Source organism: Phallusia mammillata, chromosome 3, assembly GCF_965637545.1.
Source record: "Phallusia mammillata chromosome 3, kaPhaMamm4.hap1.1, whole genome shotgun sequence".
Taxonomy (NCBI): domain Eukaryota; kingdom Metazoa; phylum Chordata; class Ascidiacea; order Phlebobranchia; family Ascidiidae; genus Phallusia; species Phallusia mammillata.
In genome coordinates, this window is record NC_137254.1 from 13158182 (window position 1) to 13174857 (window position 16676).

Sequence of the window (16676 nt, forward strand, 5' to 3'; positions counted from 1 at the left end):
CATATTTAATGGGACAAACACCAATCAAAACATCCTCATCATCATCTTCCAAGAAGAGAAAGATATCTAATGACAGGAATGATGGGCAAAATCTTTCAATATGGAAAAAAAAAGTCAAAACTCCATTGTGAAATGCAATGAGGCAAAAACAACCAAATGTTGAGTCAGTTGACTTTGGGAATTCGGTGATTGCTAAGTTGAGAAAGTTTAACAAAGCTTCAACACCAATTTTTTTTGAATTTATTGTATGAGGCTGAAGAACAATTGTAAAACGGTGGTTAAACTCATTAATTTCGATTTTACTTTTTTATTGTGTAAATATTTAACAAAGAGATGATCCCAATCAAACAAAATGTATCTTTATTTCAAACTAAAAAATGTTGAATCCAAAACAGGAAGCTATAGCACAAAAAACATAATGGTTATTTTACCGCAAGCGTTTAACACAAGTATCGTGCCAAGATTCTTGGCTGGATGGGCTAAGACAGTAATTGACATATTCATCACGAATCATGGCAGCCGATTGGGAGAGCATATCCGATCCGATTTGTCCTATTGGGCGCATGTCAGCATTTTCGTTTCTCCATTGCCCCGATTGAACATTACCAAAACGATCTTCGCAATCCACCAATGAAGGGAAACAATATTGTTTGTGACTGATTTTTGAAACGTTATTTATGCAAGCAGCAGGCAGCTTTCGTGATAATTTCAGACTTCTGAGATATGGCGACAACAGGTGAACGAAATAGTCCTAATTTACTGCCTAAGATACCAAAGGCATTTTCTACAGTTCACCGGGCCTAATCAAATGTTTTTGGACTAAATTAAGGTTACGTCCAGGGTACGGCCGAGGCAAATTTTATTTGAGAGGGAATGGTTGGTCAGCGACAATGGTGTGTGGTAAAACAACGTTTCACCAGGCAGCATTTTCGGAGGAGTGAAGTTTAGGGTGTCATCCTGTAAGTCTTAAGGCATGACTAAATGTGGAATTGGGAAAAACGCCACCATCACCATGTCGACCGTTGTCACCTACGTCAACGAGAACGTAATCTGTGTTCGCCTCAGAAAGATGAAATTGAACCGCTTGGGTACAGCTTTTTTCACAACCAGTTTCAGCTTTTCCTTGCCCTCCATCGAATGTCCTACCAAGTAGCTAAACGACAATGTTTGTTGTGAAGCTCCAGTGACCAAGTACCTATAAAAATGTTTCTGAACTTCAAACCACCCCTGATCTTTATTTAAAGAGTATACAGAATTTTTTTGCTAAAAATACCCTAATATAATTAGCTAGTCCAGGGGTCGCCAACCTTTACCACTTAAAAAGCCATTCTGACCCGTTTTACGCAGTACAGAAAACACTGGGAGCCGCAAAAAGTTTTTTTTGTATTTGCCTTTCCAAATCAATGAACGAAAGCAGAAGAACGAAATAAAATGTATGCATGCAACAAAATTACGAAAAAAGACGTTGGGCAAAAGGCCGAAATGCCTAGTGTGATTTCTGCCCCTGAACCTCAGAGCATAGCAACTGCACATCGGGGATGTATGTCGTCACCTTCATCTTTAAAACGGATTGTATGCTGTCATCTGTAAGGCGTGTGCGATGTTTGTTTTTAATAAAGTTCATGTTGGAGAACACCTGCTCACATACATATGTGGACCCAAAAATCGACAGTACTCCAAATGCAAACTTTTTCATGTTTTCATATATGCCGGGGATAGCATTCCAAGTTTCAAACACAAGTTTGTCTGGTTTGGGGAGGCTTTCAATATCGCGCCATTTGTGATTCTGAGCCAAAACCGCCTTCTGACGTAAAACATCTTCGAGGTCCGCTGTTAAATTCTTAAACTTGGAAACCCACATTTCTTTGTCGGCAATGTCAGCCAGTTCCATGTCAAGATCAGGAGGACTCACACCTGGAAATGCAGTTAAGTTACACAGGGATGGATCGATACTTAAAGGAGTGACAGGGAAGGATAATGTGTTTTTTTCTTCTCTGAACTCACTGAATCGTTTTCCAAACGATGATTGCATTGTGTTGACTGCAGAATGTAAATACACCAAATTTATTTCGTGAGCTTCTCTAAATTCTCTTAAACTGGGGAAGTGTGACAGTGTACTTTTCTGTAAATCTCTTGCCAGGATTGTCAACTTCCGCTCGAATGCTAAAACCTCTTCCAACATGTGCAGGGCTGTGCGTCCTTTACCCTGAAGAGCTGTGTTCAGCGTATTTAAGTGTGCTGTCATGTCTACTAAGAAATATAGCTTTTCTAGCCACTCTGGCTGTTCCAGCTCAGGAAATTTGAGCCCTTAGCTGACCAGGAAGGATTTTACTTCTTGCAGACACGCAGCAAAGCGTTTTAGCACCTCGCCTCTGGACAGCCATCGAACTTTGTTGTGCAGCAATAGATCAGAATAAGTGCTTTCCAGCTCGTCCAGTAACGAACGGAATTGGCGGTGATTCAATCCTTTTGCCAATATTTTATTGACAATCTGAATTACAACATTCGTTACTTCTGTGCATTCTGAAGGAAATGTTTGAGCACACAGTGCCTCTTGGTGTAAGATGCAGTGAAATGCCAGTAACTTTCTATTCAGCGATTTCTGCAGTAAAGCTACAAAGCCCTTGTGTGCTCCTGTCATGCTAGGTGCCCCGTCTGTAGCCACTGACACCAGGTGTGTGGTGTTTATTCCGTTGGTTCTTAAACAACTCAAGACAGCTTCACATACGTCTTCACCCCGTGTTTGGCCTTTTAGTGGTATCAACTCAATTAATTCTTCCTGTGGTCCAGTGGAATTAACGTACCGGCAAAACAGCGCTATTTGTTCGATATCACCCCTGTCTTTCATCGCAGGCGATTGAGTAAGCCACTGCTGAATTGATGTCTTTTAGTTGCTGTCTGGTTATGTCTTTTGCCATTTTTATTGTTCTGTCTTTGACGGTCTGTGCTGAGAGGGGCATATCCCTTATTTTCTGCAAAATTTCTGTTTTGTTTTTAAAGTCCATAAAAAGATGTTCTGAAATCTGAATAAAAGATTCTTTCATATATTCTCCATCTGTAAACGGCTTTCCGTGTCTGACTATTTCCTGAGCGGCGACAAAAGTAGCATATGTACTTGAATTTGCTGACTTCATCCATGTCTTAAAGTGTTTTTAACTCAAATCAGTCTTTCGCATCAGTTCCGAAACTGCCTTTTTTTTGTTTCATCACCATCGGGATATTTTTGAGCAAATGCTGCGTGTTTGTTCTCAAAATGTCTCACGACATTTGACTTTTTGTTATTGGCTAGTTTTTCGTGACAGATCAAGCATATTGGCAAACCAGTGCCGTCAGCAGTAAAGGCAAATGCATCTGCCCACGCAGTATTAAATGTTCTGTTTTCTTCGGACACTTTTCTTTTCTTTGATTTCTCCATGATGCACTGGGCGACTGGGTTGATTTTTCTGCATTGCTGATTTTTGTACTTGTTTGTTTTAAACGCATTGTTACATAACTATTAACAAACAGGTATTGTTGCACGCACACACAACAACAAAAGCAGTATCTCACACTGTGTGCTAACGTGCGCGCCCCAATTTGGACATTTTATGGTATATAGGCATGATTGTAGCTAACTACAAGACGCGGGTACTGTCATGTTATTGCACAAAAAATTTTATTGTCAAATTGTTGGCATAAGCGTTATAGAATTTAATTTTGTAAACTTTTTGTAATTTTAAAACTGAGCTGCATCAGAGGGATCAAAGAGCCGCATGCGGCTCCAGAGCCGTGGGTTGGCGACCCCTGTATTGGAGGAATGAACAATCCAAATTCTTCCTACTTCGATGACTGCAATGATTTTACAATTATACTTCCAGACTGTTATCTTCATCATTTATTTGTTTGTAACTTTTCTTTGATTAATATAGATTGGAACGGATTGCCAAGTACCGTGTTGAACGAAACGACTCCAGTTGATTACGCTCATGCTCAGAGAGAGTTAGATTCAACAATTATGATATTTTACCGATAAATAGGGTTTGATTCGACGCACTGAAAGAATTACCCACTTCATTGATTTGTCAAATCTGCGGATATAAACCCACGTTATACAACTACTTTGTATGTGGTCGCTTGTATCTGACCTTTTGAAATTTACCTCGCATTGATTAGTGATACTTGATTCTGTTCTTTATCCTGTATGAACGATATTGCCTGTATAAACGTCGTTGGTTTGTGAATTGTTGTTGACACAAAATTCACTACTGGGATCATTTCAAATCCGCTATCAATTGATTTGTAGTAATCGGTTTTAGGTTAATATTCGCTGATGAGTCTCAAAGTTACAACCGCATCACTCGGAGTCCTGGAAACTCCACACAAATGTCTTGCGCTTCAGCTCGTTTGTTTATTACAAAAGATATAGAGAAGAAAAAATAGAGATATAGAGAGCGAAATGAACCACTGCGGCTTTATAAATACTCCGGATAAATGCGTCAAATCGTACACATGTGCTCTTGCGATTGGCTCTTGCACAATTACCACATAAGCATCGTCCAATCACAGCACAGGACAAAACACAAAGTTAAATTGTGTAACCACCAGATCACAAAATCCCATCCGAATTAACTCCAACAGGAAATATTTCAAAGTTCAAACACGATTTTGCAATCCCGTTGAATAAAACCTTTGTTTTGAATAAAACAAATTGGGTATGAAATGGCACACAAATAGTTATCGTACACAACACAAAAACGATACACCATAGACAATTTGTTGATTTCTGGAAGTTTCTGGATCAACTACACAACGATACTCAAGTAACAGCACACATACGAGATTGTCAGCATCAGACATTTAAAACGTTTTAACTTATTACGTTCAAGAACAAACAACATTCGCTTTACACCACACCAATTACCGAAATCACAATCGCGTTTCGCGCGTTACGTTTTTGTTTCCGGAATTGATTGCCTCCAGTCGTCAGACATCCGAATTGTTGAAATTTGGTGTCTGTTGGAATGGTGAATTTGAACGTTCTCTGCTCTTGACCACAGTCTAATTTTGAGAGACACGGCTATGGTGGCCTATGAGTGCCACCTAAAAAACATGACACTAAAATAAAAAGTTAACTTAAAACGGCAAAGTAATTTGAAAACTCAAATGAAAATTCAAATAAAGTTGATTTGTAAATTAAAAGTGATTTGAAAACGAAACGAAAAGTGATTTGAAAACAAAAAGTGATTTGAAAACGAAAAGTGAAATGATAACGAAAAGTGATTTGAAAACGAAAAGTGATTTGAAAACGAAAAGTAAAATGAAAACGAAAAGTAAAATGAAAACGAAAAGTGATTTGGAAACGAAAAGTGATTTGAAAACGAAAAGTGATTTGAAAACGAAAAGTGATTTAAAAACGTTTTTTCGCTGTCTCGACGTGGTCGAGGCGTGCCAGTGCCAAGTGTTTCCGAAAACATTTTTTCCCACAGTTTCGTCAATCGCGCAATTTTTGCTTTTAAAGTGCCGAATATGTAAAACAACTTACATCAATTTTTAGGTAAAATATATGATGATTTTAATGGCATGACATGTAATAAAAATGTATTCATGAAATAGTTTGTGGAACACAATGCAGTGCTACGGTTAGATGCACTTTATGTGGAGGGCTTTATGAAAAGTCCGCTATAATCAGTTGGTATTGTTGGTAGAAAATATAAGATATGCACATTTTGGAAAATGGAATTTGCGCATGCCTATTTGAATATAGTGTTTTATTTAGTTGGTAAAACAATTCGTTTAATTGAAAATGTCTTGTGAGTGGAAAGACGACATGGTGTTGGCCACAGCATTGCAAGAGTATGTCAAAAAGTCAATCAAAATAGAAGAAATTCTCGATTTTGTGAAACGGGATTTTCCACTGTACGCATGGAGTTTGCGAACTTTGTGTCGCAGACTGAAGTATTTTAACATTTCTTACACTGATTATTCAGTTGGTGTAGATCAAGTAAAGGAAGCCGTAAATACGGAACTTAATGGGCCAGGAAAGTTTTTGGGTTATCGAGCCATGCACCAAAAATTAAGAAAACAACATGGAATGAATGTACCCAGGGACTTAGTGTACGCTGCCATGTCTGAGTTAGACCCAGAAGGTATGTATACCAGAAACCCAGCAAACATAAGAAGAAAGGCAAAGGTCATTTTGCAAGCAAAGGATCTGACTGGGTACATTCTCTTGATGGACATTGTAAATTGATGGGGTTTCAAAGGTGCACTTTTCCTTTAGCTGTTTATGGGTGCATCGACACAGCAAGTAGAAAAAATTTGTGGATTAGGGTTTGGACCGATAATTGTGACCCAAAGTTAATAGGTCGATTTTATTTGGATTATTTGTATGAAGCAAGAACCATCTCATGATATATAAGACTTGAAAAGGAACAGAGACTGGTATTATGGCAACAATGCACGCATTTTTGCGAAACTTTCATAGTGATATTAGTGATTCAACTACCACTGTTATTTATGGGAAGTCCACATCGAATCAGGTGACATTTTGAAACAATTTTATTTTAAAGTTTACCTGGTCAGTTGCAAATTTACAGATTGAAAGGTGGTGGAAAGAACTGCACGAGAGGCTGGAAAAATATTTCAAAAGCCAATTAATGTTTTTAAAAGATAGGGGACATTACAACCCTGAAGTGACTTTAGACAGGTAAAAATACCTCTGTTTACTTTTATTGATTTATTTTTAAATTTTTTAGTGAAAGACACATTATACAGGCCAATTTTAAATGTTTGAATTGTTTTATATTTACAGAGATATACTGGCATTTTTGTATATACCAGTTCTGGAAAAGGAAATACAAATATTTGTGGAAAACTGGAACACACATAGAATCCGTTACCAAAAAGACACATATCTTCCTGATGGTGTTCCTGATTACATGTACAACTTTCCTGAAAAATATGGGCTGGAAAGATGTGGTAATATAAAATGCCATTGTTTGGTGTTTCTTATTTTGCATAGGTTGTCATTTGTAGGAAAGGCTGTAAATGAACAACAACTGCAACAAGTTGCTGAACTTTCGGGTGTGCTAGGAGTTCCAACGGATTTTTTAATTTCGCACCAACGAGATTTATTACAAACTTTCATGGCTAACCCTGAAAAGTTGCAAGCAGCAGACTGTACAGATGCATACTTGTTTCTTAAAGAAAAGATTGTTTCTCATTTAAATAAAGAACCTACATGCTTGTGAAACTTTTTGCTGCTCACTTTGTTTGTAACATTGCCAAATAATTGCAAGTAAACTCATACATACAGGTTTGTGTTTGAAATATCAGAATATCTTATGAAGCCTGTGGAACTTGGACTCTTGCTAATAACATGAAAGCACACATTGTATAATTTATTTAGAAAACTTTAATCTGCAACTTTTTGTTCCATAGTATATTCACATAGACACAATATAGTCAATCATGTGGTACATCATCAGGACCATAGCATACGGACAAACAGTTATACACTGACTTTGTATTTATAACAATATTGGCGAGGTAGATGTGAACCACAAAAGAACATGTGCTTAACAAACTATGTGTCTTTGCCTTCTTGTTTATGAGGCAAAGTGAAGGGAACATAAAAAAGGAACAGCCGAATACTGCTTTAAATGATGACAATGAGAGTGATACACAAAAAGGGAGTGAATGACAATGATTTTAAACCACAAGATATTATGCTTTTTGTTTTAGTTGTAAATGCCACCAGCAGTAAACATGTTGGCATATAAGATAATCACATAAAATCTACAGAATGTTGATCATTTTCTGCATCAAAGTTAAATGGTTCCAAAAGGCAGTACACTGAACACTTAAAAACAAAAGGAATAAGGTATGTAGATTTACAGTCAGCATGCAGTAAGAAATTACATGACAGTTCTTCTTAATAGCTATAAGTTTTACAAAAAGACATGATCCACTACAGTTAGTTCACTTTGGGCAAATTTAAAAGCCTACAAAACTCATTACACTCATGTTGGGTGAGAAAATTGGAAATTGCTATTTTTGATAAATTCCCTGTGCAGAACAAACAAGCTCCATTCTCATCCATTTGTTCAAGTGACGCAATCTCTGGATTAGTATAAACAAGCATTCCACCTTGGATATCAGTCAATAAAAGCTGCTGACCTAAGTGTTCATAACTGTAGTGAGCCAAACAACATGCTTTTTGACAAGCAATTGATTGCTTGTTGCCACACACAGTGCCATCATTTGAATGTGAATTTTTGAAAATTTTCTGAAATGTACTTCTCCAAAGTAACAAATTCTTCATATTGTTCACCAATTTTCCCCCAAAAAAGATTTTGGTGTATGTTGGCACATATCCGAAACTGCAGGTAGGCAATTCATTCACAGCTTTAGCAAGTTGTGCTGCAAAATTGGCTGCAAGCATATGGCACTGCACAATCTTACGAGTGTGCATTTCAGGAGTTTGATTGTTTTTTTTATTGCTTCCAGAGTGGAGGAAGATACTTTTTTAAAACCCAGGTTTCTGGCAACATCTTGCTTGGGGAATGAACTTTAAATGCTTTCCTTAAGCCACCTTCACTGAAACTATCTTTTTCGACCTGAATGTCTACTTCTTTTTCGGTACCCCAAAGTAAATTAAAAATATGAAATTCTGAAAGTTTTATTCTAGTGGTTGTAGATTCCATTGCACATCCCAGTTTCAACATATCTAAAACCGAGAGACTTTTTGGAATGACATCTTCCTTCAGCACACTTTGTTCACTTTTAACGCTGGATTCAGGTTTAATAGCACTATTTATTTTTCTTCTCTTGATGCTTGGCAATTGGATACTTTTACTGGAAGACAATGTTAATACTTCACAAGACATCTGACTTTTTTTGCAAATAGCTCTTATATGTAGCACTTTAAAATTAGGAAGCGGATTTAGTAACACACAGGATGGACCTTGTTCTCCAGCCAGAATGTCACAAGTCAAACCTTGGTCTTCAAATAAGAAGTGATTGTTACACGCATCTTTAATATTTTTGATGGTGATCTCGTCAAATAGGAATGGAACAAATTGACGAGCTCCAATCTTAGAATATTTCTGGGCTTTGCCCAAAACTCCAGGGCTGCATCTTTGTACTGTTAAGCACTTTTTTTCAATATTCAGGGAAAATTAACTTTGGAAGCTTTATTTTCTGAATCCTTTGACCGCCTCTGTTTCATTTCATTTTCAAATTTGCCCCATGCTTCAACCATTTGTTTTTAGTAAGACAAACAATAAGGCTACATTAAAACTGACCAAACCATACAAATTCCCGCGCAATGCGTACCCAACAATAACACCTACTATCACAGTGTTTCAAACAAACTTTACACATAAACATTAAAACGTGGTATTTTACTTAGCACATGAATATCAAAACGTGGCAAATTCATGTACAGCTATTCGCACTGCAAATCAAATCATTAATTGTAGTGCAAAAATGCGCTTTCCAAGTTATCAGACTGGTATCAAAAATGTTTTCGGAAACACTTGGCACTGGCACGCCTCGGCCACGTCGAGATAGCGAAAAAACGTTTTCAAATCACTTTTCGTTTCCAAATCACTTTTTATTTTCAAATCACTTTTCGTTTTTATTTCACTTTTCTTTTCAAAATCATTTTTTTAATTTTCAAATCACTTTTCGTTTTCAAATTACTTTTCGTTATCATTTCACTTTTTGTTTTCAAATCACTTTTCGTTTCGTTTTCGAAGCAGTTTTAATTTACAAATCAACTTTATTTGAATTTTCATTTTAGTTTTCAAATTACTTTGCCATTTTAAGTTAATTTTCTATTTTAATTTCATGTTTAGGCCACCATACAGGTACAGGGAAAACACAAAGGCGAGTTAGATTCGCGCACTTTTTGACAAGCAGTTGGGCGGTAAAACTTTTCCTCCCTTTTTCAATATATTTGTTTCAAAAAGACAAGCATTTTGGTATTTGGTTTGTTTAAATAATTTAGGAAATATTTGTTTAAAATTTACAATTTTTTTTTGTAAAAATTTGGCATGTTTTGAAGATTAATGAACATTCAAATCAATTAGTTTGTCTTATTTTGCAAAAAATGGAATGGATTTCGAGTTTTTTATAAACACAACAAAAATTGTTCTTATTTATAATTGCATTACTACCTTTTGTTTTTGTCACCTGACGTTGAATCGTCTCCAATCAGTGTCAAAACATTGTTCGGATGCGGGTGGTCGTTAAAAAAATAAGGTGTTTGATGTGCTGCGTTCGGTAAAGGGTGTGTTTTTGAATACGATCATGCCATATAAATGCAATTTTTGTCACAATTTTTTTGTAAATTTTCTTGCTTTCAAACGACATGTATATGCAAGTCATGCTGAAGATAAACGGTTCAGACTGATATGCAAAATTGACAATTGCTCGGCTAAGTTAAACAACAAGTTGTCTTTACGCAAACATGTAAATATGTGGCATTTTGGAAAACATTGGGAAATTCCCGAAACATATACAGTATGCCAAGAACACGAAACAAAAAGTTTTTCGTTGCAAGATGATTTGTTGTCAGATAAGGTTGAGTCTCAGGATCCTGAAGAGCCGGTTTTTTTATGGATCGTCATTGTTCTGGTAATGATGCCGAAAACTTCGAATCTTGTGTAACATCCTATACTGACCCCGAAGAGATAGCAAACAGGCAAACTAATATGGCATTGTCTTTGACAAAACTTAAAGGTGACTGCAACATGACTGAAAGTGCTTTGAATTTAGTTCAAAGATGGGCAGAGGACCTGCTTAAGTTTCAAATGAAGTATGTTATAGAGAGTTTAAAAGCTTGTAGCAGTTTTTCTGTAACCGAAGAAATAGAACAAGTTTTTGAAACTGGAATGGGTCTAGCAAATCCTTTTCATGGAGTGGAAAATGAGTATCACAGAAAGAGATTGTTGCCATGCTTTGTGGTTAGTTGCAGAAATATAGACCACAAATACTAACTTTTTTAAACCTACATTATTCTTAATGTAGGCTCCTAAAACAATTGTTTTGCATGAAGAGCTTTCTAATCAGTCTTCAGGAGGGAAATCTTTGCACACTATGGAATATGTCTCTCTAATTGACTTACTTCATACAATTTTTGAGCAGTCCAGTTTATATCATTATGTAAGTTCTGTTTTTTTAGACACTTTGTGAACTTTCAATGGACAACGCTCTTTTTTTTGTAGATACAACAAAACAAAGATATACGAAGTAGTATGTATGAAGGTATGTACGATGAAGAATATTCAAAAAGCCATCCATTGTGCCAGTTTGAAAGTGAATCTTTGCACCTGCTTTTTTAATATGATGGCTTTGAAGTGGTTAACTCACTTGGTTCCAAAACAAAGAAACACCACATCGGTAAAACCTATTGTATATCATTCAAATATGTTTGGTTTTTTAAACCTAAATGATTATGGTTTGGTGATCCTAGTTTTTTTGTTAATACATGTTTTTAGGTGGAATATATTTTTTGGTTGCTAATGTCCATCCAAAGTTTAATGCAGCTCTCAATCGGATTTTTTTAAACACAATGTTTTACACAAAGGATTTGAAACATCCTTCCATAGGATGGCCACGCATTTTAGAATCATTAAATCATGACATTAAAATTCTAGAAACTGTGAGTATGTCTTAATTTTTTTTTTTTGGTTTTTAGTGTTGGTCAAGAGATACTAAATGTAAAAGGTACTATTACTCAAATTGCTTTGGACAACCTTGCAGCTCACTCGATTTTGGGTTTTACCGAAAAGTTGTCTGGGTGTAATACGTATGTATCAAGATACTGTGAATGTACAGGCAGTGAAATTCAAAACAAGGTGGTTACGTACTTGAATAAATATGAATTGTATAATTTGTTTTGCCCATTGGTATTTTGTAACATTTTTTGTACACAGAACTTATACAAACAGTGTGTCATAAGGACAAAGGAATCATACCAACAATGTTTATTCGAAGCATCTGCTGTAAAGAAGCCTTAAGGTGGCTGTACACAGACTGCGTATTCCGTCAACGTGCGTAAACGCATGCGAAAAACGGTCCGTATTCTGACGTGCGTAAACGGACCGAATTTACGTTCCGAATGTGGCTGCGTTTGGTGGTATACACAGGATCCGAACGATGCGACGTTTCGCTTGAATGCGTCCTACTCCAAATCAGTTGTTTGGCTGTTCAAAGAAGGAACATGGCTAATTTCTTGCATTTGGGTTATCACGGTGGTGGTGTTTTAATATTGCTTAACTCGAACACACCGACCAAAAAGAGTAATTTAAATAGTTTACAATCGACATTATCCAACCTACCATTCGCATTTGCTGGTGTCAAACCTTGCTCAAATAAGATACAATAACATTGCTAGAGGAAAACAAATGTCACAAAATATTTGTATTTTTTTTTTCTAAAAGACACTTTTAAAGCAGACAAAATAAAAAGTACAAACACACAGTGCAAATGAGCAATATGTTTATGTGGTAAAATCGGGGATGAACAAACACTGTGTGTGTGCTTCATAGCTCCAAAGAATTTCAATTTCTTTTAGAAACCCTCCTGTACCCTCTTTCGATTGCCTCAAGCATTTTCTTATTTTGGAAAAATGAAAGGCAATCCTAGCATCAGTAGGTGGCTTCTTATAATTTGGCAGTGTGCTGGTTGTTGCCTGCAGGTCCCCTTACAAGTAACAAAAACATAAATGCAACAGTATGTACAAATTAGTTCAGAGGTATATTTGTTTAATCCACAAGTGCAATCTTCCATTTCATTTGACTTTTCTGCTTTGTTTCCATCTCTCATATTAAACACAAACCTTGGTTACAAATTACAATGAAGATGTGAAAAATAATACTATTTTTGATCAGAATTCTTTCCCTACAGTACTCTATTAGCACATTGTTGGAGTCCATGCCTTACAAACACAATACATATAATTAGTTCATTACAAATACGGAGCATAAATCATTTAATTTACATACCTGTGGTGTTGTGTTTAAATCTTGAACCATTGGATTTTCTTTCTTCTTTTTATATAGGTGTCGCATATGTCCCTTTCTTTCACATTTTTTCTGTAAAAAAAGTAACAGGCAGGAGTCACATATGCTTCACAAAATGTACATTTGATAAGCAGAATAAGTTCTTCCCAATGTACAATAAAATGTTGTCAAAACAATTTTTGGTAAAACCACAACATTACTATCACCATTAATAATGTATCCACATTGAAACAAAACTTAGTTAAATTACTTGTTAAACCAAACTCTGCTGAAGTTGAATTACAGCCATTTACAGGGAAGATTTCTCTCCAAAGCAGGTTACTAGTTTTTCTTGTTAAACTTGATTTCTTTAGTTGATATTGGTCAATCCAAGGATTCTACAAAAGAACTTATAATGATAACTTAAAGTACATAATTCACAGATTGTTGCAGAAACATCAATCAGTACTTGGACTTATGATTCCATAAGCAACATCCTAAATATTAATACAACATAGTTCCGAATTTCTGTTGGCATATTTGCAGTTTTCTTTTTCTGAAATTTTGCAATCAATGACATTAACTGCCAGAACTAAGGTATGAACTGACTATTTCCTGACCCCTTTGTTTCCCGGAAAGCTATTGTTACTTACATTATTAGCTTTTTGTATCCCGCTGTTGTTCTACATTCCAGTCGAGTTCGAAGCCTTTCTTTTTGTCGATTAAAAATAAAACCTTGCATATTACTTCACTTCACTTCTATTAGAAACAAGAGGGCTTCAAGTCTTGTGATTTGATCAAAATAATTGATACTAATCAACCAATCCAAAAATATTTTTCAGTTTTGCACTATCACTACACCGAAAATCGCATGCGTATGTCGAAAAAATAGAACATGTTCTATTTGTTCGGATGGCCTTGCGTTAACGTCCGTTTTCGGACAAAACGCATGGTTCGGATTCTGTGTATACACGTCGACGGAAGGCGACGTACCGAAATTTACGCGCGTATACGCATGACGGACGAAAACGGACCGAAACGGATCCTGTGTACAGCCACCTTAAATTTGGTGTTAAATGCAAATGGTCCATTTTGTCAAATTATTTTCACCCTATAGACAACTATGCGGCAGATGTGCACCATGATGTTTTTGAAGGTGTGGTACCCTATGTGCTGAAAGTTTTGCTTCAGGTTTGTATTATTACCCACTTGTAAATGAAAATAAAATATTTAAGGTTCGTGTTTAAACATTTTGTGTTTTTACTCATAATAATACACTACGTTGCTATAGGTTGTTATCAATTGCAATTTTATATTTTTGAGTGCTACTTTTTATGAGCAGACTTTGATTTACTCAAAGAAGTACTTTACTTTGGAAGGCCTAAATTCGAAAATCACTTGCTATGAATATGGTGTTGAAAAAAAACAACCAACCAACCATAATTACGGAACACAAACTGTTGGACAAAGATTCAAGGACACTGCATCAAAATGGTTAGCAGACAAATAATACAATACTTATATATATAAAACAATATATTTAGCTTTACAGTACTGGTGTTTGGTAAGACATCTTTCGTTGTTAATAGGAATCTATGTTCCTGATGATGACAAGCATTGGGCGATGTTCTTGGCTTTGCTAAATGTTGTGGACATAGTTTGTTCTCCCAGAATATCGAATACGACATTGGTGGATCTGGAGATCACCCTTCAAGAACTTATCAATGAATTTAAAATGTTGTATCCTGACTGCACTATTACGCCTAAATTCCATTACCTTTTAATGTACCCAAGGTTTATAAGAAAAATTGGTCCACTTATTCGCTATTCATGTATGAGATTTGTGGCGAAACATAAAACGTTAAAAAAATATTGTATGCAGAGGCAACAACTATAAGAATGTGCCCCATTCAATAGCCCTTCAACATCAAATTTATCTAGCCTCACAGTTAAGTGACCATGACATTTTTTGCTTTTACAACAACCCTGTTAATAGTACTGTATGCAAGGCTACTGATTTTTTTTGTCAATTAAGTGATTTTCCTACATCTGAGAATGTTACACAGGTTGAAAAATTTGTTGTCGATGGTGTTAATTATCTTGCAAATTTGACTGTGTGCATTGGTGTTTCAGCAGACTATGTGCCAGAGTTTATTTTAATTGATAATATTTGTGCAGATGCAAGTAATGAATGTTGGATAGTTGGTCGCAAGTTAAACACTGTATACTTCCATGAACATTTTCATGCATGGGTTGTTGAAATTGGTTCTATGTGTATGTACGTGTGTCAAAGCAAATTAACGTATCCACAACCCCTATCTCTTCTGTCACCATTTGGTGTATTTTTGCAAGTTGTCCTACCAAAATTTCGATTGGAACCTGTTGGGTGTGTGGGTGTTACACAATAGTTAAACATATCAGTGTTTGGTAAATACATTGCTTTTTTTGCAGTACAATGTCATTTACATGCTTTGTTAAAAGAAAAATACAATTAAAATTTAAAAATATCAAAATCAGAGAATTTGAGTTTGAAGATTTTTTTAAAGTAAACAACCCAAAGTTTTTAGGTTCAGTACCACCACCATTTTACCCAAATGATTTTGGGTAAAAAAAATTGCCTAATAAATTTGGGTATAAATTTTTGGGTAACGTTACTTTGGGTAAAACCCGTTGGGCAGTAAGACATTTTACCCAAAAAAATGGGTATATTGTCGCTAAACCCAAAGTTACCTCAGGAATTTTACCCAAATTGGTTTACAGTACCTCCAGAATATATCTAGGCAATTATCCTTTCACGACTCCATTGATAACTTTAACCACTGCTGGGCTAACTAGGGTTTAGAACAGGGCTCTTCAACCGGGGTTCCGTGCCACAAATGCAGGGGTTCCGTGAACTTTTCGGGTTCCGCAGGGGTTCATTGATGTTTGTTGTAGCAATTTAACATGACTGATCCACAATATCATTGATGCGAATCGTAATACACGCCTGTGGAAGTTAACCTCGGTTACGCCATCGATCAATTGTAACGTAACAAGTCCAGCCTGGATACGCTCTGGCCAAACGAGACAAATGTGGAAATGACCGACCCAAGCAACATGGTAATGCGAGTTTGGCATGCGAGCGTTTTTGCATAAAGTACGCAGCAATATGCGCGGATTATCGAATTATTGCACATTTTCGAACAATGTGCGCACCTTGTACAAATATATTCACTAAGAGCCCAGTTCAGAAATGCGTTTCTGTGAATTGTTTTATTAAAGTTAAATTTTTCTATGTGCTTGGGCGTATTAGTTGGTTTTGTGCCGTTTATGTAGCTTGCTTGTATTCCATGTACTAAAGTCAGCTTTGTGCAAAAACTTGTGCAAAATACTTTCATGGTTCCGTGCCACTAAAAAGGTTGAAGAGCACTGGTTTAAAATATATAAACAGGTTGAAGAAAAAAATATTCAAAAATATATTTCCCCCATGTACTTTATTAACCAAAATAAATAAAGCTTTGCAAAAGGCAGCACACAATGGCACATTTTTATGCTAATCTCAAAGGTACGTCTATCAAAAATGCGAACAGATGTCGAGTTTGTGTCAATTTTGGTAATGATCAAACCTTGGCTTAATAAACACCTAAAGGTATGTGCAGCTTCCCTAAAATTTGACATGCCGTAACGCCGGTAGCCATGTGCCATAAG

The 16676-nt window shown here is 36.1% G+C and overlaps 2 protein-coding genes and 2 pseudogenes across 2 annotated transcripts; 1 reads left to right on the forward strand and 3 right to left on the reverse strand.

Annotated features, from left to right (window-relative positions):
* Window positions 1-1486: 1486 nt before the first annotated feature.
* Window positions 1487-2245, reverse strand: LOC145219568 (general transcription factor II-I repeat domain-containing protein 2A-like). Its single transcript, XM_080086916.1, has one exon. It carries the CDS (start codon window positions 2243-2245, stop codon window positions 1487-1489), a length of 759 nt encoding a protein of 252 aa, XP_079943042.1.
* A 63-nt stretch (window positions 2246-2308) lies between these two features.
* LOC145219569 (general transcription factor II-I repeat domain-containing protein 2B-like) lies at window positions 2309-2848 on the reverse strand. Its single transcript, XM_080086918.1, has one exon. The coding sequence runs from the start codon at window positions 2846-2848 to the stop codon at window positions 2309-2311; it is 540 nt and encodes a 179-aa protein (XP_079943044.1).
* Window positions 2849-5761: 2913 nt separating this feature from the next.
* On the forward strand, window positions 5762-7294 carry LOC145217794 (uncharacterized; annotated as a pseudogene).
* Window positions 7295-7366: 72 nt separating this feature from the next.
* On the reverse strand, window positions 7367-9697 carry LOC145219570 (transient receptor potential cation channel subfamily M member 6-like; annotated as a pseudogene).
* Window positions 9698-16676: the final 6979 nt, after the last annotated feature.